The 25,057-nt window shown below is 37.8% G+C and overlaps 1 protein-coding gene across 8 annotated transcripts; it reads left to right on the top strand.

Annotated features, from left to right (window-relative positions):
* Window positions 1-548: 548 nt before the first annotated feature.
* Hen1 (Hen1 methyltransferase) lies at window positions 549-24,309 on the top strand (the record flags this gene model as incomplete). 8 transcript variants are annotated; one of them, XM_074111432.1, is given in 23 exon segments in its annotated part: window positions 549-996; window positions 1,430-1,606; window positions 2,501-2,760; window positions 3,216-3,388; window positions 5,930-6,026; window positions 6,305-6,535; window positions 7,736-7,991; window positions 8,742-8,911; window positions 11,724-11,847; window positions 13,231-13,294; window positions 14,756-15,022; window positions 15,514-15,580; window positions 15,658-15,701; window positions 15,797-15,895; window positions 16,002-16,606; window positions 17,564-17,909; window positions 18,379-19,445; window positions 19,563-19,585; window positions 19,690-21,151; window positions 21,332-21,472; window positions 22,613-22,756; window positions 23,548-23,757; window positions 24,192-24,309. In XM_074111432.1, coding segments are annotated over 23 exon segments (6,421 nt in total), but the record flags the coding sequence as incomplete, so codon positions are not given.
* Window positions 24,310-25,057: the final 748 nt, after the last annotated feature.

Genomic DNA, 25,057 nt, shown 5'->3' with positions numbered 1-25,057 from the left:
AAAAAAAAACAAGAAGGAAGGGGAAAGGAAGGAAAACGGCACCAAAATTTTACGTATTTTCAAACTATGTTACTTTTAACAGGGGTAATAATTTAAACACATTATTTTATTTAATGGTACAATTGAAACAAAAAAACTAGCCTAAAAATAACTTAATTATATTTACAATTTAACTAAACACGATTGTATTTTGTTTTGCTATTTAAATTGTAAGAAAAATTAATAAGTATGTAAGTAATAAAAATAAAATTAAATTCAACGAACCTTTGAACTAAATATTTATCTATACTTATTTTACAAAAAATATGTGAATTTAAGAAACAAAATATAAATCTTATTATTTGTGAGTAACTAGGGAAGGCTTACCTAGGTTTTAGGTATGTGTCTTACTAGAAAAAAGAATAACTCGAGCAGGGCAGGGTAATAATTTTTAAATAAAATACCTAAATTAATACTCTTACTCTTATTACAAAGTGGGTTGTATAGGCAATAGACCTTATAATTCTCGAAAAGCGCCGAGAAAAAAAATATAACAGCAGCGGGCGGCGGCGGTCGGTAGTGAAGTGACTACTAGTGACAAATGTCAAAACAACAACAAAAACATGTGAACATCACGTCACATCATCATGCATGTTGTTTCAATGCTGTTGACCACTTTCATTGAGAGATAATTTCTAATGACCTACTTTCTTTTTAAATCTCCAGTCTTTACCTTGCATCATGATAATTGCATTACAGACTTTGATCTTTTTCCGTGAATCAGTAATAGCCGTGCTGGAGAGGTGGCTACCGCCTTTGGGGCCCTTGTTTAGACAGTTGCTTTTGACGTTCAGTAGAAGCGGTTTGGTGATCCAGGATGAAGAAACCGAAGAGATGGTTTTTGCGGAGTACACCGATGATGGCGGTGTTATGTTCTTCCCGCCAGTTTATGCTCAACGGTATGCAGCAGTCTGTGATTGCCTTATGGATGAGCGATGGTACGAGAAATTAGAAAAGGCAAGCGTTTTTTTTTACCTTTTTCTCTTTTTGTTGCATGCCAATTCAGAATGCTAAAAAATCTTTAGATTACCTACATTTATTTACCATCCTTGAGTAAATTACCTAAGACGTTAAGGTAATGGGATTTGTGGGCCCGGCGGGTAGGCTAAATGGTGCATCCTCCTTTTGATTTATTAAAACAAAGTGCTTGTTTATGAAAAAAATACTGGAAGAAGTCATAACCAGTCGCTTGCCCCCGCACAATCATACCATATCATATCATCAATAATTTTAGATTCATGAATTGTTTTGTAAGGCTCTTTTTGATAACTTGAATTAACATTTTACTGAAACAAAAGCAGTGTGCCACAGTTTTTTTTTGTGCTCTATGTCTCACTGAACATAGCAGGTAGTGGAACTATTTAATAAAATATTATCTTGTATATTTCAGGTTGTAAACATGGGCCGACATCATGACATGAACTTCATCAAATACTTAACAGAAGTGCCGGGTATAAAGCAAATACTTGGTGTTGACATTGACTGTACACTCTCTTGTACATCTGACTTGCTTGATTTTACATTTGACAATTATGGAAGGAGATGGGAGAAGCCTTTACGGGTTACCGTAAGTCTTGTTAACTTATTAACCCCTCGTACGTGGATGCACACTATCTTTTTGTATTTTTTTTTGTCAGCTGATTTTGCTCTTATTAAAACAGATAGACTAGAATCCACTACCTTTAACCCCACTCGCATACAAGGGGTTAATTCTGTTTAGTACACTTAGCAGCAGAAGTGGATGAACGGTGCTCAAAATGATCTACACATGACTCTACTGCCAAGGTATTAAGGGAGCACCACAATCGCTCGTATACTTCTGTTGCTGACTGTACAGTCGCTATCAGATAGTTCAGAGCGACCAAGGTGATAAAAAATATGAGAACATGAACTTTAATGCCTTGAGAGTAGTGTGATGCAATATTTTTGACTACCTCAGTTGCTCTGATGTATCCGATGGAGACTTATATCATTGTTGATACTGAAATACGGCGTAACTAGCTTTTCCATAAGGTATAATTTTCACTGTCAGAACAGTATTAACATTGTACTGATATTGCAGTATCAACGATAATATGTTGGTATCTGATTAGTTTTAAAATAAATATATTGAAATGGTTTTGGCATCACATTCAAGATACAGTACAGTATTGCACACTCAAGACCTTTGTCCTTTGTCAAAACAATTGTACCATGTACTGAGCAGAGACTGACCCCACAGAGATGTGCCAGACGGCCCATAGTTCCCTCCCAAGCCCCTTCACATCCTCCCCGAACGCCTTGAGTTTCAACAGTACACAACTAATTACAGTTTACATTACAGTTGGCATTAGTTAGAGACAATTAAAATTAATAAAACTCATGAATGATAAAAGTAAAAACATAAAGGTGCAAGAATCTATTCTTCTGTATATATATATATATATATATCGGCTATATATATATTCTCTTTTTCTTTTAGCTATACCAAGGCAATGCAGCAGATCCAGACTACAGGCTGATTGGCTGTGATGCTGTAGTTGCAATTGAGATGATAGAATACATGAAACCACACGATTTGGACAGGCTTGTCCACAATATATTTGGTTTTATCAAGCCGTGGATAGCAATTTTCACAACAACCAATGCAGATTTCAATATTGTTTTTAAGTCTTTAGAGAAAAGTGGACTGAGACGATTTGACCATTATTTTGAGTGGACCAGAGAGCAGTTACATGACTGGTAAATATGTGAGACAGGCACACCATAACTTTGGGCAGAATTAGTCAGGTTTGTATCTTGATTATAAAGAATGCATGCCAGCCTTATGATGCGGTGTAAGAGTTCAAACAGCACAGCTAATACATATATACTTGCACAGTATTAGTGGCTTAAGTTTATGATGTGCAAATGCCTTTTTACCCACAATTTAGAAGTTGTTAAGTAGTAGTTCTTGTTTAGCTTTAAACTGTGAATCTGGTTGTATACAGCGATGTGTACAGTGGGTTACAAAATTTGGCCTACTCTCCATACAAAATTACCTATAACTGCATATACTTGAGGGCCAGATTTTTTGCCGCTCACTATATTTCATACAGCATGGAAAATCAGAAATTGTGGATGATGGGTCACGGTGTTACCCTGCACATCATTAAATAAAATCCACAATTATATGTGCTGTTGATGCTTTTTTTCAGGTGCGGCAACATAGTGTCAAGATATCCAGGCTACACCGTAGCATGTAAAGGTGTAGGCCCTGGTCCGCCTGGCACTCTTCATTATGGCTGCTGCAGCCAACTAGTGCTGTTTGTTTCTAAAGACTATCAAAAGCAGATGGAACTGAATGTCAACAGTTTGGCTCTTGTTGCCAGTGGGTATAGAATTTTTTAGGTTTAGAGGAAAGTGTTGTGTGTGTTGCTGAGAACGCCCTTGTTATCTTATAAAATAAAAAATAAAAAGCAAATGTTAAATTTGTTACATTCTGGTTTTTAGGTTTTTAAGAGATCAATGGTGTCTGTAGGTGAAACCGTCGGATGACGCTCTTTCCCGGCCCAGGTAATACAGACATGGAAATACCGACTCTGTTTTTTGTGTACACGCCCTTACAAACTGACATGAGCTTCTATGGGCGTGTACACGAAAAACAGGGTCGGTATTATCCGGGCCGGGAAAGAGTGCCACCCAAATCGTCTATAAGTACAACACTTTCCCCTACTTATATTATAAGTAAGCTGCAAACAGAAGCTTGTTCCTTAGTAGCACTTTTTCGAATTAGGTTTCCCAGCGACTTTCTTGATTGTTGTTATAATGGCTTTTTAAGATAAGGCGCCAGCACCATCAGTACGGGCATTGACTCATTTACCGACCTTGGGCTTCATGACAACAAAATTAGTACGGGCTGTGGTACGGGCCACACCGACCCATTTACCGACTCATTTACCGACCACGGGTTTCATGACAAGCACATTAAGGTCGGGGGTTTTATTTGGGGGGTTGCAACCAAGGTAGCCTGCATGTTTCGACGCTGTTTACGAGCAAGTGCGATGAAAAATATATAATGTAAATACTTAACTTTTTAATGACATTGTTAATTGCATTTGATAATGATCAGTATTATTATTTTTATATAAAGCATTGTAATAAGCAGTTCTGAGAGGAGGCCTGTGCCCAGCAGTGGGACGTATATAGGCTGGGATGATGATGATGAAGGGAATATGTGTTTTTCATTAACCAATAGCAACGCTTCATTTACCTCGCCTCGCTCCGCTCAGCTGTTTCCACCAGAGATGTGCTGTGCGAGGATAGGTAAATGAAGCGTTTCTATTGGTTCGTGAAAAACACATTTCTCGCGATACATCCTCGCACATCTTTGGTGGAAACGCTGCTTAAATAGGGAGTTCAAATACATTGTTGTATTATAAGTCAACTTTTACAAAAGCACTGACTGAGAAAAGTTCCGTTTTTAACCCCCGACGCAAAAATAGGGGTGTTATAAGTTGGCCGCTATGCGTCTTTCTGTCTTTTGTGTCTGTCTGTAGCACCGTAGCTCTTAAATGGATGGACCGATGCGGTTTTTTTCATTTGATATCAGGTTTTCTAGCGATGGTTCTTAGAAATGTTTCATCAAAATCGGTTCAGCCTTTTTTGAGATATTAAACTTTGAAGTGACAATTGGTTAGGTTATGTTATGAATATGAAATAACATTTTCGCATATTGGCAGCCGTACAACATAATGTTTCATACAGTACGATTACTTGAAGTAAGCACTTGACAGATGGGCGTGCCTTCAGTCAATTTTCAACTTTGACGTCGTACAAATAAAATAGTTTTTACATTATCTGTAAACGTGGGTAGCGGTATACTAAAAACGGCTTTATTTGTATGACGTCAAAGTTGAAAATTGACTGAAGGCACGCCCATCTGTCAAGTGTTAACTCGAAATAACCAAACTTACTGTTTTTTGTATTACTGAGCTAAATAGGTATCCAACTTTTTGAACTCTACCTTTAACCATTTGCATAATGTTCATTATGTCTGCAAGAGCGAAGGGTTTAATATCAATATGTATTATTCTACCCAGTTGGTGATAGACATAATGTATAATGCTCGGGCATTACTTGTCACTTGGTCTATAACAGATATACGCGCTATCTATGCTTCAAAAACATAACCCTCCTTTGGGCAGTCGGATAAAAAGGGCTAACATTTTATACATAATCAATCAAAATACGTTAAGGCATTGCGACATTTAAAGCGAAATCACCTATAAAAATGTCACCTCCGCATCCGCCCAGCCGCTCGTGCGAAGAAGCTTAATTATTTGTTTTACAGGCAATCTGCTTTGGCCATAGCCAAACCGTGTTTCTGACCGTATACGAATTAAATGATTTACTATGCCGTATTTAGCGTCAAGTGCGAAGGTTTCCTTTTAATCTAGAGAGCTAATAGAATGTTTGAATAAATAAATAAATAAATATCACGGGACACTTAACACCAATTGACCTAGTCCCAAACCAAGCAAAGCAACGGATAAACATACTTAAATATACAGATACATACTTAAATACATATTAAGCACCCAAGACTCGAGAAAAACGTTCGTTTTTTCATACAAATTTCTGCCCCGACCGGGAATCGAACCCGGGACCTCAAGCTTCGTAGTCAGGTTCTATAACCACTGGGCTATATCCGGTCGTATATAGAACTGAGATAATTTACTGGCCACCTTAAATACTAAAAATCAACTCTGTTTATGGGTGACTAGAATTCATTTTTAGTGTAAGGTTACACCTATTCATTGGTGGCCAGTAATTGACAATTTACCCTAATAGGGTAGGGTAGTTCATACCATGAAACAATACGCAACTCTAATAAATTTTATACTTCTCATCTTTGTTGTATGTATTCCAGACCTCCCTCAACCGAATCAGATCTGCGATTTCGAGAGTGACTGGGAAACACCTCAACTTGATGTCAGCTCCGACAATATGCTCTGTGGATATACAGAGTAAGTACTTGTATAATATCTTTTGTTAGGTCAGTTTATTGTACACTCATAATGGACAGATATTAGGCATAACTCGCGGCTGCATCGCTACAAAGAGTTGTGTGCGCGATCTTCCAAAAGAAAAATATATAAGCTTCTATAATAGTAATTGAAGCATATGCTACAGAAAGTAAAAGCCGATATTTTTCTTTCTTGCAACGCAATAAGTATTCTGTGGTTATTACGTACCTATCTGTGTGCCAACTTTTAACATACAATATGAACTTACTTTTTTATAGTGTCGAATCCTCAACTGAATTGCCGTATCTTGAGCACTGTTCATGCTACGGCACGGTGTCTCCCACAGACTCCATGACCACTATGCACCATGATAAAGCTTCGCAGTGCAATCTAGAGTCGGAACTAGGGAAGAGCTTCGTTATGTTCGATGTGGAAGACTTGTACGAAGTAATGTGGCCGCGGAATAAGAGTAACGGCAGAGTGTATGATATCGGTGACGTCGCTAGCAGGTTTGTAATACCGAAATCAAAACCATGATAGTACATTGTGTCTTAAGGGCGGTAAATAAGGAATTACGAACGAGAGTCTATTAGAAGCCCGAAGTCGAAGACTGAGGGCTTTAATGAGTCGATGTTCGTAATTCTAGTACCGCCCGTGCGACATACAATGTTTTTCATCACATTTGCGAGTAAAATTGTATATTTGTAAAAGAAAAACTAATATTTTATCAAAAATTGCCGATACCGCTGGCTGCGCTCTTGGCAGCGCTCTGCAGCATGTGTATGGAGCAGCAGCACGCCATACAGTAACAAACTCATTTACCGACCTTGGGCTTCATGACATGAAAATTAGTACGGGCAATGACTCATTTACCGACCACGGGTTTCATGACAAGCACATTAAGGTCGAGGGTTTTATTTGGGGGGTTGCAACCAAGGTAGCCTGCATGTTACGACACTGGTTACGAGCAAGTGTGATGAAAAAGTAATAAATCTCTTAGGGGCTGTTTCACCATCCATTGATTAGTGTTGACCGACGGTTAAATGTGATGCCGTCTCCGTCTATTCGAACAAAACAAATAGAGACGGCATCACACCTAACAGCCAGTTAACACTAATCAATGGATGGTGAAACAGCCCCTTAGAATAAAAATGTTCCTTATAATGTCGGGGCATGGACCCATGACGCCCAAGGGTGCTCCATCTTAGTTCACATCTTCGCTAACCATCAGCCGTGATTGTGGTTAAACGCAAGCCTATATCTGTATAAAAAATCTGATTTTACGAGCATTCATTTAATTTGCAATGTTATGTACGAGTATGTATGATATGTGCGGGTCAAATCTTGCGGGTTGAATTTGATCTACTTCCAGTGGTCGGATTGACTTGAAATTTGGTATACTTATGTAAATCTGGTGACAATACAATAATATAGTAGTGACATTGACATCCTGGTGGTCCAGCCACGATTGTCTCCGCAGGACAGAACTCCTCAACGGTTAATGGCATCAACTTGAAATTTGGTACGGAAATGTAGTTTGGATGACAATGCAAGTACAATAAACAAAAACTACCTTGCATTAAAAATTAAATTTACCAAAAAACTTTTTAATTGGTCATTTAGGAACTTACATTGTAATAAAAGAACATTTATAAATGAAGGTTCAACATAGCGGATATACATTTAAGACATAACATTTTCTTTTACAGCCTAAACAATACTATGTTTGTTGTAAAGAAGTTCTCGAAGACTACGCAGAATCTGCTAGATGGAGAAGAAATGAACTATCTAGTCCACACAAGAGGCGTCATGGATGAGGTCTCTTATCTCACCAAAATGCTTAACTTCAACTGTTTAACTCAAGGAGAGGAAGCTAACATTTGGAACAATATAAACTGGGGGGATAATGCCCCTTACTGGAACCAGTATTACAAGATCGTGGCAGTATACAACTATCCTTACGAGGTTATAGTTTGCACTTTATTTTATTGTTTTCGCCGCCTTATAGTATAATTCAATATACCGTTCGTTCAGGGGAGATAATTGATCCGTTTTGACATTTCGGTTGACCTTTTCACCGCCACAAAACAAACGAAGTGACGTGCTCTGTACGCCACAGAAAAACCTGCGACAAATCAACTTGATCTTTAATTCCATTGCAGAAGGATTAATTTCGAGTTGAATGTTGGTCATGACAGGGGCTCGTGAGGCATTCCAATGGCTGTCACGACTGGATGACTGGCGGTGAAAAGGTTAAAAGTCATTACCATCCCGCTTACAGATGTGCAATTTGCAGAAAGTTAAAGTTCTCGGAAATTTCTAGAAATTTTCTCAAGAAATATAGGAAATTTAAATTTAAGAAACGGAATGTTTCAATCCCCATACAAAATTGTGAGAAGTTTTTTGGAAAGTTTCCTTTGGCACATCAGTAATCCGGAGTCACAATGCTGGGTCACAATCCTAATGAGCTACACGAGATCGATAGAGGACCGTATAGTCGTGCTACTGAAACGGTTTTACTGGAATAATGTAAACACGGCCTTATAGACCGCACTTTCTTTTGTTTTCTTCACTTTATAAAGTACACATGTCATCTCAACATACCGTGCGTTCAGGTGTTGCAAACCTTATGCGTATAGTCATTATCAATCATACAAGGAGGTAGCTATTTAGGTTACATTTTAAATGAAGAAAATATTTTTTGTGGTCAAACAGGTAAAATCCGAGGATAATCTAATCCTCGATCTGATATCGGACGAGATCAACAGACTATTGGACACACAAGACGTGGACGAATACTCAGTACATGTCAGCAAGCTGGAGATACCGATAGAAAAGCTAATGGAAACTGTGAAGCATGTTACCGAGGACGTTGACAGGGTTATGTAAGTGTCCAATACTTAGCAAAAGCGCCTAGTGATATTTGTAATCTTAAGACAATAAAAAAAAACCAGTATGATCATATTACTACTGAATCAAAACATCAAATTTGTCTAGGGATCATATCCCAAGACTTTTTTGTCAATTTTATATATATATATTTTTTTATATATATCCATAGTTTTGTTAGTAGTAGTAGTAGTAGTAGTAGTAGTAGTGTTAGTTATGGATTTACGAATAGTTTTTCCTCCCAAGGGAGTAATGACTTGAGTTTAAAATATATAGTAGGTACGTCATTTCAGACTAAAGAGTTTTCAAGTCAGACAACATTTTATTTACATCTTTAAAACTTAGGTCATGGCCTACCAATCCCTACAAGCTATATTTAATACAAAAAAACAGCAATAGATGGCACTACTATTAACATTTGTAAATTATAAAATGTGAATAAGCCGAATTAAGTAGAAATATTAAGATTAAAATAAAGACTAGCATATTTTATAAACACAACTTCACATCAATAGAGTTGCGCCCGCTCGGTCTTTAAAGGGAGCGCTCCGATCTCGGTCAATCGGTCAAATGAACTGGTTCCGTCTTTTAGTTCCTTTAGTTCCTTTAGCTCCGAGAAGCGGCTCAGAAGACAATAAGAAATGATACCCATTACAATACTGTGGACTTATCGCTTGAATTGAAAGCGTTTGCTCGCTTCCAGACCAGAGTTTCCGGCGAAATGCCAAACGGAACAACCAATCACTCGTAGTTTGATGGAATTAATTAACTTAATTCCGGTATCCGGCTCCGCTTTTCTTAAACTTCATTCATGCTAATTAGGAATGACTTTTCTAGTGAATTTATGCTTAATTATTAGTAATCCCCCTCTTCACTTTGGGGATTGCAAAAATATCGCAGGAAAAACCGCGGGTAAAGCTAGTTTTCATTAAATGCGAAAGTTTGTGTACGGATGGCAGAGTCGCTCACGGTCATGTATTTTCCGAGGCAGCCAAACGATAGCGAGTTGTTACATGTTACAGCGCCATCTAGTTGTACATTTTGCTACCTGTAAGTACATTTCTCTACTATGAAATTAGTTAGCTGGTTTAGAAAAATAAGTTATATTTTATTCATCATGCTGAGTTGGGACCATTTCGTGACATTTTTTTTATGTAATAGCAGACAAACGAGCAGACGGTTCACCTGATGTTAAGTGATTATGCCGTCGCCCATGGACATCCGCAGCTTCATCAGTACTGCAGATGCGTTGCCGGCCTTGCAAGAAATGGTGCAATGGTGATCTTAGTTTCTGACTTTCTATTTTTTTTGTCGTAGGACTGTGAAAAGGAAAGGGAAGGGAGCGATTTTAGACTCGAATCGGTCATGAACTGAACTGGGAGCTAAAGATCGGAATGTTAAAAAATAAGGAGTATAATAAATATATAACGTTGTAATCAGATAAAAACAATCATTCATTTGTTGTCGTAGTTTCGTTTAACCGGGTTTCTAAGTATGGTTCTTTGGTATCATCAAACAAGCGGACAATGTACAATGTAAAATAAATGCGTCTCTCTCGCACATGAGCAGGATACGCTTTGAAATAATACTATTTGTCTCGTTCACATCGACCGAGCACCGCGCCATGCCGTCCGCTCCGCTCTTTACCTATTCGTTTCCTCGTTCACTCGCTCACTCCCTGCTCCCGCTCCATTTTAGATCCGGAGCCAAAGAAGCGCGGACCGAGACCGAGACCGATTAAGATCATTTACGAGGAACTAGTTCTTTTCGGTCCGCGATGGGAATTCATTCTTTTTAGTTCAGGACCGACTCAAGCCTACACATCAACCTTAATTCAACTCCTTAATTTGTAGATAAGAAACACCATAAAAATAATAAATTTAATGGAGAATACGAAAGTATAGGCTACATGTGGCTACATTTCAGCTATGAGGCTTTCGTAGTGTTTTGCAAGTGTGACGCTAGATGGCGAATAACCGGAATTCGCTTGCTGGGCTTGCACCGCGCTTGCTCACATTCGTCGAAACTATTTGAGAGAAACATGCCATTCTCTTCTACTGACGTAAATAAGACAGAGACATCATGCGTATCTCTAGTCGTCTAGGCTCAGTTGGTGAGCTTGTTGGTTGTTGTCAGTGTACCGTATCCTTAGTGTCTCACTAGATGGCAATACGTATCGTGTTATTTGTGTTCTCACTGGTGCCATCTATTGGAAAATCGAAGGAAAGAAAAATAGCCAGTTGAATAGCCAGTATTAGGGTGATACCATTTGCTTGTAATAGGTGGTGTCTCTGTTATATATGTACTCTGTGCTTAGGTTTAACCCAATTGTACACCATAAAAATATTTTTCTACGCTTTATGAAACTGCGTTTTGCAATAATTTTAGTAAATTTTTTTTTGCAAGTTAGAAGAACCTGGCCATAAGACCATTTGAATTCTAAACTAAACACGGTTTTTAGCATTATCTATAGTAGACGACTCGAAAAAAAAGTTTCAATCAGGGGGGCTACTACGAAATTCGAAAATCGAAGTTTGTATCGTATTGTTGCTAATATTATTTAATACGAGAGTGAAAGGGACGGTACGATACGAACTTCGATTTTCGAATTTTGTAGTAGCTCTCTGAATTGGCGGGTAGCCATTATTTCATTTAGTTATTTTCGTAGCCGAGCTGTGAAGTATTTAGACACAAAATAATTGTATTTTATTTGCATCTTTTTCCTCGCAATGCGCAATGTCCGTTCTAATAGACTCTCGTTAGTAATCCCCTTCTTACGCCCCTAATGTACAATGTACTATTTTACAGTGATTTATTGGAATACAACGGCTACGAAATTGACGGTGACGTCGTAATCTGTTCACGAGTCGTCGTCGACGATGTCTCAGCCAGCACTCACGACGAATGGCCGGACAACGAGACATACTCAGATGTAAAATACTCCTATATGTATAACATATACTTTATGTTTGTATCTTTATCAAATGCTGTCACAAAATCTAATCTCCAATACATCCATATAAATATAAGTACGTGTAGGTTCTCAAACTGTGACTATAAAGTAATTGCAAAATATAAGTTTCTTTTAAATATGATAGAACATAACAATGGTGTTTCAATTGAAATCAGTTTTGCTTTGTTTCTTGCCTCTCACATGGGGCTTTAAATGTGAGGTTTGATTCTACTTGCATAACTGAGCTACTTTTGTCAATCGTCACTTAAGTATATTAGTGTATAGGACATGGCGGTGTAGTTAATGTACGACTTGTTAACGCACGCTCAAATAATGCACGGCCTGATAGTCCGTGCTTATGTTCACGGATTATACGTGAAAGCAATAAAGATTTTGAATTTTGAATTTTTTGAATTTTATCATGCCGTGCATTATCACCCCGTACCGAACTAGCACGAGTGTAGTTAATGTAAGACTTATTAATGCACGCTCAAATAATGCACGGTATGATAATTGATAATCCGTGCTTATGTACATTTGTTTTTCGTGTACATCGAATATTAATAAATTTAGTAGAAAATAATTTAATTTGGTCCTGGCGCTTCGCCGGCAGCTGCCGCGGCACGCTCGCTACGCTCGCTCGGCTCGCTATTGTGGTCACAATTGGACCTAACACAACCAAACACAAATCTAAGGTCATGCGAATCTATTGGATTCAGATTATTACTTCGTACATTATCACTACGTACATTACTGCGCGCGCAATATTTTGTGCGCCCTGATAATGCGCGACCATGATATTGTACGGCATGATAATCGGAAGCAAAAATGCTTCGGATTATCACGTCGTGCATTATTGCGCGTACATTCCGAGTTGTACATTATTGTTTCCCGGACATGGCGGTATTATGGTACGTCAAGGACTTTGATTCATGAGCCACCATGGAACCATTTCACAGTAAACGGCATAGTGACGTCGCATTAATTAACAAGGAAAATCGTAATGACTTTTCCTATGAAAAGGTTCCATGGTGGCTCTTGAATTTAATGTCCCTGACCGTACGAGGACAAAATTTCCTTTGTACGTGAACTCTAAATAATAATTCTGTATTCCATTTAAACTCGAAACATTTATCAATGTGCTGTCGGTTTAGTATTTTATTATATTGAAAATTACATTTAATCTCTGTGAAAAAAAAGGACAATTTAAAAAAGTTGCAGAACAAGAGTAGCTGTTATGCGAGTAAAATTGAACCTTGTGTTTAAAGCCAGAGGCACCCTGTAGGCATGTTATTTTATTATTTGAATGAACCTGTAGTTTACACCCCCTGATTTATTATTTTAAAGCTACACTCATTTCAGTGGGATACGACTGACGTGAATTCTACAATATCTGACGGAAGCAACATGCCAATGGATTTTGATGGTTTGAATTGTCCAAGTTTATAATTAACTAGTGTTCACCCGCGGCTTCGCACATGTAAATCATTAGATCCAGCAGCTGAAATTGAAATTTTGGGATTTTTAAATATTCCCGTGGGAATTCCCGAAAATTAAATCGTGCTTTTCATTGACGTTCCATTAAAAACAATCATGTCAGATTTCATGACTCTAAGCCCAGCGGTTGTTGTTTCAAGATTTTATCCCTATCCCGTGGGAATATCGGAATTAAAAGTAGCTATGTTTTATTCCAGATGTACAGCTATCTACATTCTTAATTTCATCCAAATCTGTACAGCCGTTTCGGAGTGAAGGAGTAACAAACATACTCACTCACAAGCTTTCGCATTTATAATATAAGTAGGTTGTACAGCTATCTACAAACCAAATTTCATCCAAATCTGTCCAGCCGTTTCAGCGCGAAGGACTAACAAACATACTCACTCACCCACTCACTCACAAACTTTCGCATTTATAATACAAGTAGGATTTTTAGTTGCATGAGATATGCCTGTTTGCAGCTATGTGATAAATATTATCATTACCTCTGGGAATAGTGCCTGTCGCCTAACTATTGCAAACTGTAAGACGATCGGATAGCCAAGCCAACACTACATATATTTCTGACCAACATCTAAAGTAGTATACTAATCAGTCTAGTATTTACCAAAAATTAAATTATTAAGGGTCAGTTGACTTTTTCTTGTACCTTGTTATCACAGTTAAGTCCCCTGGACAACTCTTTAAAACCATGAGTTTCTACATGTTTTTTGTGGTTAAAATTCGTCGAGCGTACATTTTTGTCGTAATTACAAGCCCATTATTTTATGCCGAGTACTGCCTTTTCGCAACGTAACGTTTGGCAACCTGTTTCATTTCGCAAACACTAAAACTGTAAATATTTCAGGATTTATTTCAGGGCCATCGTGTAGAACCCTTTAGGTTAGGTTAGGTTAGTTTTATAAAAATCCTGAAAAATTTACAGTTTCAGAAATATTAAACAGTTGGGAAATGAAAAGTTGCGAAATGAAACAGGTTGCCAAACGTTATTCGCCGAAACATTAGTAAACCATTTTATGGACTAACTCCCGAGCATATTATTAGCATAATATTAAACAGTTTTTTAAGAAACTGTCCCTGTTGTGTCTTTAACAACGGGACAGAAAAAGTTGATGGACCCAAAAAATTACTTAAATGTTTCAACTCTGACACTAAACCTTTTCGACGCCAACGACTCATATATACGCACCGCAGGTTCCTCGCCAACGACCTATATATACGTCCATTACTTCAATGCAAAAGCAACCTTGGCGTATGGGTGATGTCTTTTGTATTTGACGTGGCGGCGAAAAGGCTAATATACTTCTAAACTTTATTATTATTTAAGTAGTATCTGTAGCGACTCTCATTAATCCAGTACCAGGTTGAAGTAACTGAACTTCTGCAGGCCGATCTCTCCGCCGCGCGCTGGATCGCAAAGTCAAAAAGCTGCGAGCTATGTTAACACACGACGAAGATATCACGCGAGAGCTGAACCAAGTAGTGTGCCGGCTCCTCAAGATTGCATTAAGCAGCAGCCGAGGCAGGCAAGCCCCGGTGCACTCGAAATGGCTACAGTGTAAGCTGCTCGATCTCCTCACTCTCACTGAGAAAGCGATTGTGAGGAGGAAAAATAGATTCATTGAACGTTATCCTTTGAATGCGATAGGCTATGGTACGTTTTTTGTTTTAAACTATTTAATAATTACTTATATCATTATTTTTAAATGTCATTGTACCGACTGGTACCGTTACATGCATTGGTATTTACTGGCCACTCTTGAATTCCGATATATAAAGGGTGATCAATCCAAATGGCGACGATAAATCTAAAAGCGACGTCATGGTTCCTAAGAACAGATTTACCTACCTCTTACAGTTTCTGACTGCTCGCTTCGCTACTAACCTATTTGGATTGATCAACCTGTGTATCACGAAGACGAGCGGCAACAAGATAGACAGGTCAGCTCTAACTATTTACAATCTTTTTTGAAAAACCTTGATGGCCATTATATTATAACGATGACAGTACGAAACTATTACATACTGTTATTTTAATTACTGCTGAATAGTTTACTTTTGATACTTTGTCAGCGTTGATGAGTTGATGACTGTAGTGACAGGGATAGAAATAAAATTGATGTTATAAACAAGAAATTATTTCAGATACTCAAGATGACACAACAACCTCTGAAATGGTTGAGTTATGTAAAATTAAGGCGGACGACACTGCGTAAGAACTTCATATGTTTATGTGTTTATTAAGACAGTAGACTTACGTTTTTGTTCATAATGATGTTCATGTTTTAGGTTGAGAATTGTAGAGAAATATCGTCATTTAGTTCAGGCGCCAGGTATTTCTTTTCTTGTATTACATTGTTTATATTATCATTTTTTTGGGGTTTTTACTTTGAAACTGGCTAAGTTTTTTAACCGTCGCAAGTTTCAGATAATGATATAATTGATGATAATAATGAATGTTACGGCGAAAATGGGCTGAGAAGTGAATTTAGCACCACCCTTAGCAGCATATCTACTAAACTTCCAGGTGTGTTAATACATGTTTGTGTTAAGTCAGCATTCGGTATACCTATTTATAAATAAAGGCTTAAAGGGACCACACTTCTGCAATACCTTTTTTTTTAATCTGACAGATTCTCATGGCGATCAAAACACAATAACTGATTCTGAGGTGGCGCATGAAAACTTTATGCGCGAATCTTCCATACTCGGCGACATTAGCTGTTTCCCAGATTTCAAAGTACCATCTCCAGGAATTTATGATGACGAGCACGTCAATAAAAGGATACAGAGTTGGGTTAATAAAGACCTAGTTCTGTACCCTGATAAAGCTCAAGATCGCATGATTAGCTCCGGCGACGATCATAGCTCCTCGAAAAGTCGGACGAAGAATTCAAAGACTACAAAGTCACACCGAAAACATAAGTCAGTGCTGATGAAAAACAGAAACACATTGGTAAATACTGAAATAGGGACTTTTAAACTGCCCAAAAGCAATGCTTACATAAAGAAGTCCGAGAACAAGTCAAAACGTGACAAAGTCAAGAACAAGACACTACTCGCCAAAAAAGCAACGAAAATTAAAACAAGTTACAAAAATCTCGTCAGAAAATTAAGTAATAAAGCTACAGCCTGTGAACTGATGAGGAATTCGGTATCAAACTACAAAACTAATTTAGTGAAGCCTATCGAAGACACGAAGGACCAAACCATAATGCAGCTCACTGCGCCAAAGCCTGTGAGTCTGTATTTTTTAAGAGGTCCAGGTTATTTTTTTTTTCTATAGTCCTGGTCCTAAATAGCGGCAGCACTTGGATTTTTATTCCCTGTCGTTGTTTTTTTTTTGAGATCGAGACGACATTCGGTCGTAATGGCAGACAATCGGATGCAATGATGATTCGGATGTAATGGTAGTCACCTGCGTCCATATCTGCCACGTCCTACCGGCCCCTATTAGAGTTGTGTCAGAAATGGGTGCTGGTGACTGTACTGAGTATGGAGAAGAAAGGAAAAGCGGAAACGACCAGCGCGGAACGTTTATGACGCTCGCGATCGCAATCAAATGACAGTTTTTGTATGCGAAATCTGTCATTTGATTGCAATCACGAGCGTCAGCAAAGTTAGGCAAAACGGCCTCGGGACTATCGAAAAAAAAATATAATCCGCACCTCTTCAAAAAACTTTACTTAGCCAATACGGTATTTGACAACTCCTGATTTTGCCATATCTTAATATTATTATGAAAATATAGATAAACAGAGTGTTTAGCGAAGAGAAAATTTAAATCGGTTGAAAATTGGATTTATAGTGATTTTTTGAAAAATCTATGTACCTGTCTCTTTCTCAAACGCTTTTCTCTATGCAGCAAGTATGGCGGTACTGGCGTGTGACGTCACATGCCAGTATGTCTTTCTCTGTCTAATCTTGAATTTGAAACCTTTATAACTTTGTTATTTGTAAGGGTAGCTTAAAACTTGTTTTTCTATTCGATAACAGGCATTGTGTAGTTTTAATTTATAAAACATATACAAAATAGTCAAATACCGTATTGTAGCACAGAATAAGTAGGTAATAGATTGTTGTACCTATGATAGTAGTTGCAGCTACTTTAAAATATCCACTTTTTCTGAAGCAATATTTAACTCTCGACAAACGCTATAAGAGATGACAGACTTAACAGCGAAGATAATTTTAGATTCCAGATAGCATTATCGAGCTTTGCCAACCAGGTATTCGCGCGCAAAAGCATTACCAAGAGCTGAATTTGAATGGGGAAGGTAGTAGCGTAGGCGCTGTTGCAGTGGAACCATCTGCTATAGCAGCCACAAAAGAAAGTCTGCTTATTGGTATTATTACGGATGATGCACTGGAAACAGTCGCTATGCGACGAACTGTCGGCACTGATCCTGGAATGGATACCGAATTATACGAGCAGGAGTTGGAACTTACAAATGTTACAAGCATTATGAATGACGATGCGTGCTACGAAAAAGCGCCTTTCTCTACTAGGATTATTAATTCTCAGACGATATTTTTGCATGGTACGGTTTCAACGTAATTTACATTAACTTTTGTAGTGTACATACGCCTAAGCCTAGTTGTGTTTGCATGGAAAGGACGCCCTGTCATTAAATGATTATTGTTATTTACGTAATATTTACGAGTCTTTATAACAAGTATTATTTCCTCTAAGTTTCAGCTTCCTATCTTATTCCAATGTTGATATTGTTGATGAGATTGGCTAATGCAATTTGCGTAAATAATTCTGATACAGTATCCTATGTATAGAGAATTGCTAGTCCTATAAATAATACCTATTCAATATTGGCAAAAAACTTTAGGAAATGTAGGAAATAAAACTTTAATATATTTATTTTCTTGCATTTTAGAAGAGTGATACCAACATTTTTTTAGAAACTTAGCGGAAACTTACAGTAAACATTTGATGAAAGGGCACTTTATCATGCAAATACGGTTAGGTAAAGCTCTTATACCCTTTGTATTTTCTAGATATTAATGAACCTACTACGTCAAAAGGCCTTCGGCATGTAAGCATGGACGTTCAGTGTGGCACAGATTCATTTATACCAAATTATGCATCATTGTCCGGAACCACTTCACTTGCCGCTGTACCCAAGATGTTTACGACTGGGATTAGAATTGGAGATTCGTTCTGTGACGTCAGAGCGGATAATACTTCAGATTTTGGAACTTCAACCTACGGTACTAATAATGGGGCTGTCATATCTTCTAGAACAAAATCCAATTATATAAAAATACATGACTCCGACACTCAAGTTGGAGATTCAAATGTTGATACCAAATCCAAGAACGAATCCGATTTAGAAGCAATTTCCAAATATATTTATGAGAACCAGGCCAAATTTTTGCCCGAAGAATCTCAAGGTGTTAAAATAAAACAAACTGATCTACAGAATAGCGAAGTAAGCGATTGCTACACCATAGAACATAGTAAAAGTTGCATAGACGAGTCGATTCCGAAAAACATGACTTCAACAGAAATGTTGAAACCTGTTTCCAGCCACATAAAAATTGAAGACTCTGGTTCGGAATTTAATGGCAGTTTCTGTAGTGTGCCAAAGTCTACGTTATTAGCAGTTCGCTTCTCGCCAGAATTAAGCAACTCAAGAGTTACGATGCCAAGGTTTATCACGTCGAAATCCGTGCGACCCAAATTAAGCTGTGGTGGCGTTCACCTCCACAGTTACATGGACCCGCAGATATCTGAAGACGTGGTCTACCAAGGAGAATGGCAGCAATACAGACCAAAGACATCTATTCGAAATAAACCTTGCAACTACACAGTTCTGAAGAATAAAAAGGACGTGGCTTCGAAGAAAATAAACGGAGTGCCAAAAGATAAATTCGATTCAAAAAAGAAGCCAGACTTTAAATTCGGAAAGCAAATAAATCGAAAACCAAAAGTAGTACCCATACAAGTACATCATGCTAAAGTATCAAAAACAAAGGATTCTTTGAATAATAAGATTCCAGCGAAGAAAATTGAAACTACTACTTCTATGAAAGCAAAACCACCCTGGAAACCGGTCATAAAGGTACTAACATAATCTAATTAAGTGATAGTCTTAAAATTAAATGCACAAAGTCATGAACATTTATTGTAGGTTACATTTACGAGTAGAAAATTTACTATAATAGTTCTTATTTTTCAGGTCTCATCCAGAATAGGTTTGAGGTAAGCTAGCCGACGATGCTAATAATATTTAAAATGGTGACAGTAGTAAAATGTGACTCACTTCTTGATTAATTCATTTATTTACCTTTACTATAATATTTTAGCACCAATATCACTCGAAAGATGACATCAAGGTCGACCACGCAACCTATGCGAAGAGCAAAATCAGTACCACCAGATTTAAAATTAAAAGACGGAAAGTTGCAAGAAATGCTCCCTCTAAAGAAGTACATACCTTCATATCTCAGCAGAATGCCCAAAAGAATTCCAGGCCAGAAGCTAGATAAAAGTAAATTTGGCACCAAAGAAGGCACCCTACCAGCCACAATAAAAATAAATAAAGATATCAAAGAACCAATATCACCACCGTCGAAAGTACAAGACATAAAGGCAGTATTATTAAAAATTCCAAATGAGCCCCGGGAAAACGTAAGCTACGTTGTATTTCGAAATGAAATAGAGAATTCAAACAGTAGAACAGTTTTGGGGGAAAACACAGTCTCTGCGAGACCAAGTGACAGGGGGAACTCTGTTAAAGGAACACATAATCCGGGATCTCCGAATAGTTCAACATGTTCTACTCCTAACAGTGTAGCTACAGTGCGGCCTGCAGTGTGGCCTAAACCATTCAGCTCCAGACGACATTCAACGCCAAATAATAAAGCAAACGTACCGCGTAGTGGTTCGGACAATAAAATTTCGTCTAAAATAAAACGGTTCATTAAAAAAACAAAAGTTTCGAAAAAAGAATCAAAAAAAGATATCGAGAACAAAGAGAACGTACCAGAATCTTCTGCCAATTCAAGATTGAAATTAAAGGATGTCGATCGTGCATTGTCAGGAGGATTAGTTGGGACAAGTAATACGGTTTATAGAGCTCAAGTGTTAAGTGGTTCTCATACACCTAACAAGTCCAGTATAAAGATACCACTCCTTGAGAATTCTGAGGATAAAAATAAACCAGGGGATGAAAAGAAAGATGAATGTAATAGCCAAAACTCAAACATGGTCCTAGTATTAGAGCCTTGTCAAATAAAAAGTAATACTCAAATACCAGAGGTAACCCCACCTTTTGAAGAGTGGATTGTGGGCCCTAACAAACCTGCTGAAGAAAGCAATAAGAACAATATTTTAACAGCAATGAAAGAGCTGATTGAAGAAAGTCTAGATTTTATAGATAATTCAGATAATTTTCAAAACATTGATTCTAAAACTGTTATTTTGACCCCTAACAGAAGTGTCACTAAAAGTCTGAATGACACGTCAATTTCTCCATCAGCAAGCTTCAATACGGTTGTTAACAACAAATCTGAGACATTTCACAGTGCAGTTGGCACCGCAAATGATACTGCTGAAAATATCGAGAATACCTCTGTATTAAGTCTACCTCGGAGTATTGGGTCGACGGAGAACACCGATCTTCTTTCATTCAAATCTGTGGCGTCTATTTCTAAGTTTTCCGATTGCTTCGCTGATAACGAAAGTTACAACGACTTCAATTCTATTTCCTTTGACGGCAATGCTTTTCAAGATATATATGAAAGGAAGGAGACGATTTTAACTCAGGTACGGTTCCAAATGTCAATTGAAAGATACATTGCAATTATTGTACTTTTAACCTTTACCCACGGCTTAGTTCACGTAAACCAATACGTAAGTCGCACAAACTTTAAGAAACTTATAACGTTAGTAGGATTAGTTAAGATTAAGCGTAAATCCTATTAATTGTCTGTTTGTTTTACCTAGAGTGAGCCTGGCGCATTGGCTATTCAAGCATTTAGCGGCTATTCTATAAATACGGAGCCGGTCGCTGGCGACCAGCCTGACTACGTCAACTTAATCGATTCGGAGACTGGAAGCGCGGCATACGAAACTGCTAGGCTAGCTGTTAGTATCTACTATCTAGTACAGTAATACAATGAAATTATTTTAAAAATCCTCTTTTCTAGAGGATTAGTTTGTATCACAAAGTAGATAATATAACAGAGATACCACTCAATACAAGCAAATTGTATCACCCTAATAGCCAGTAATCAACTAGGTATTTTTCTTTCCTTCGATTTTCCAATAGATGGCACCAGTGAGAACACAAATAACACGATACGTATTGCCATCTAGCGAGACACTAAGGACAACAACCAACAAGCTCACCAACTGAGCCTAGACGAGTAGAGATACGCATGATGTCTCTGTCGTATTTACGTCATTAAATGCCATGCCAAAAGGGAATGCCATTTTTCTCTCAAGTCTCAAATAGTTTCGACGAATGTGTGCAAGCACGGGGCTGTGCACGGGGCAAGCCTAGCAAGCGCATTCCGGTTATTCGCCATCTAGCGTCACAATTGCAAAACACTACGAAAGCCTCATAGCTGAAATGTAGCCACCTGTAGCCTATACTTTCAAATTCTCAATTTATTATTATTATTTGTTTATTCGACTGGATGGCAAACGAACAAGTGGGTCTCCTGGTCTGGTTATTTATGGTGTTTCTTATCTTCAAATTAAGGCGTTGAATTAAGGTGGATGTGAAGTTGTGTTTATAAAATATGCTAGTTTTTATTTTAATCTCAATATTTCTACTTAATTCGGCTTATTCACATTTTATAATTTACAAATGTTAATGGAAGTGCCATCTATTGCTGTTTTTAGTATAAAATATAACTTTTAGGGGTTGGTAAGCCATGGTTTCTATATACAATTTACCGTCTATAATCTTGGCTAGCGGAACGGAAGTAAGTATCGCTCTTTCAAAAGAGACATGCGATCTGAGATGTTGTTCCATATTTTATTGCACTGAGCATTTTATTGTTGTAATTTAAATTATAACAAATAAGACTGCCGCGCCTATTTATGAATGTCAAGTCAAGCAAGACCGCTAAGACTGGTTTAGAATCCGACGCATAATAAAAAAAATGGAGTCCGAATGATAGAAAAACGTAAACATAAAAACTATTAGCATCGATCAAATGTAGATCTCGCCGTCTCCAAGATTTAAGCCCAAAATAGGTTCCGTATGTCATTTTGCAGACTTCGGAAGAGGTGTTCGTCTCTGGGAGATCATCAGAGAGCTTCGCGTCGTGTGTGCTGGATGACGATTCCGTGGTACCTAACTGGCTGTTTCAAATCATCAGTCAACACCATTCGCAAAGTTTTAATGTTAGTCTAGGATTGGTAAGGTATTTAAACAACCCTAAAAAAGACATAAGTAGGTGTACCAGACCGGAAGAGGAAGCGTTGGCAGGCCTCCCACTATCTAGTCCCACGACATCGTGCGAGTTGTGGGCAACGGGTGGTTGTATGTAGCGAGTTGTCGTTCATTCTAGAGTCCTAAGGGGGAGGCCTTTGTTCAACAGTGGATATCTTTCGGCTGATTATGAACCAAGACGGCGAAATTAATCCTAACTTGAATTTCAATAACAATAAAAGGGATAGTTCTACTAAAGTTTCAACCGCTATCCTGTTTCCTGTGCCATGCGATTGAAAAAGTTAACAAATTGAAATTGTGCCGCACGCACACTATTTAGTTTTATACCACACTACCTTTCGGTGTGGCTCATTCATTTCGGTTGGCTTCAATATGCATCAGGATATTGATAGAGATTGGAACGCCAGTAAAACTACCCAACTTTGTTTGCACTGAACTACCGGGAATTTAGCATTTATTGCCGCTAGGCGTTGCGAACTAGGTTGGTACTGTAAATTTCCGTGCGGACTATCTAATAAGATTTTTTTCCCACTTGTCCACAGTGGGAACAAAGGGATGCGAATAAATGTGAATAGCCCAACAATAGGTGACTACTTGTCAAATGTTCCCGTGAAAAACGACACAAATTTTCCATTGCATTATTTTGATGGTTTTAGCATGGTTACTAGTTGCTAAAACTGAATAAATAAGTACACACAGTGGAACACAGGACCCCTCCTTTTTTGACGTCGGTTAAACAAAACTTTTATTTTCGCAGGCGTTGCATCCACAAGAGCATCCAGTTCAACCACCGGAGCTTCCGATGCCGTTCGCGGTCGAACTCGACGAAAACAGCAACGAGGTCGGTTTGGCGGTCGGCGCCGGCGCAGGCGATGGCCGCGGTATACACAGCGACCAATCACAGGACAGCTCTGGCCGCGGGACCTCGTTGAGCTCCAGTGCGTCTTCGTCTGGGGCACAGAGCGAGGTTTGTTTTGACAGATTGAGCACTTTTATATTTTAGTTGTGGATTGGAACGGAGCAAAATGGTCTAATAGAAGAGCGACATACCTCTCGCATATAGATTGTATACAGCCATTTTTATTCGCATGCATTTTATCAGTGTTTTTTTATAAAGCAATAATTTATTTATTTCAATGATTAACAAACACTCAGATAAATACAATACATAATACAGTAAGTCAAACAAACCGCTCCGCGTCATACCAGGCGCAAAGGTGCCCAATACACTTGCCGCGTAGCCCGTCGAACTGCGATGGACAACTTGAAAAGACCCAGAGAGACGGTCAAGACCTCTCTCACCAAGACGGCGCCCCACTTGTTTAAAAAAGTTTTGTCAAATTTTCGTTTTTCTGTGAGTTGAGTAATGTATGTATTCAAGATCTTCTTTCTTCATTACAGGCAATTTTAATCGATCCTTCTGCATTTATTGCCCATTTCGAGATGATGAGGGAGCCGGGTAATGGTCCTGTAGTGGCGCCTAACATAACAATACCTCCGGAGGCGGCGAACGCTCTAGGTAAGTCTTTTGCATGTAGTATATCGTATCTACGTATAACCAATTTCTAATTTATTGTACCTAAATTAATTTTTGCAGTACCTTTCCTAACTCTTTTACCTATAATTATTTGTACTTTCTTGATGCATACGTTATCAACTAATATTTAGTAGTCATTATGAGGTTAAAACACTTGATTAAAGTTAAGGTAGGTATTTGTCTGTGGCTGTAAAAATTTATATGTAAATTTTGGAAATAGTTTGAGAATGATGAAAACGTTATGTAGAATTAATAATAAACGCGAAAAAATAAATATGACTAATATTCGTTCAACAATAAAAATCGTGTTATGGGCCAGTCATATAAATATATAAATAATTAGCTTACACAAGATTTATCAGACTATTTCTCAAAAAGTTGTCCATTTTCAAGTTGTGGCCATATTAAAACATATACATATAAATAAAACATATACATATATATATATATATATAAATAAGTAATATTGTGTTTAAATATATACAAAATCTTGTGGTAAAGGTGATAAAAAGTCAGATAATCTTTGTTGTTGGATCGAATAGAAAGTTTCGATGTAGTTACAAAATTACGATTTGATGATTTGATCATCACAAGATTTCGTGACGTTTTCCTGACATCAATAAATTTTGGATGTTTTATGCAGAGTATGCTTTATGACCTCGTCCTTAGTGTTGATAATTTCTTGACAATACTGATTTCTTGTCAATTTCGTGACGGGACAACTTTTTGA

The sequence above is a fragment of the Choristoneura fumiferana genome, chromosome Z (genome assembly GCF_025370935.1).
Source record: "Choristoneura fumiferana chromosome Z, NRCan_CFum_1, whole genome shotgun sequence".
Lineage (NCBI taxonomy): Eukaryota > Metazoa > Arthropoda > Insecta > Lepidoptera > Tortricidae > Choristoneura > Choristoneura fumiferana.
The sequence above is the reverse complement of the archived record's forward strand: the minus strand, read 5'-3'. Positions and strand labels throughout refer to the sequence as shown.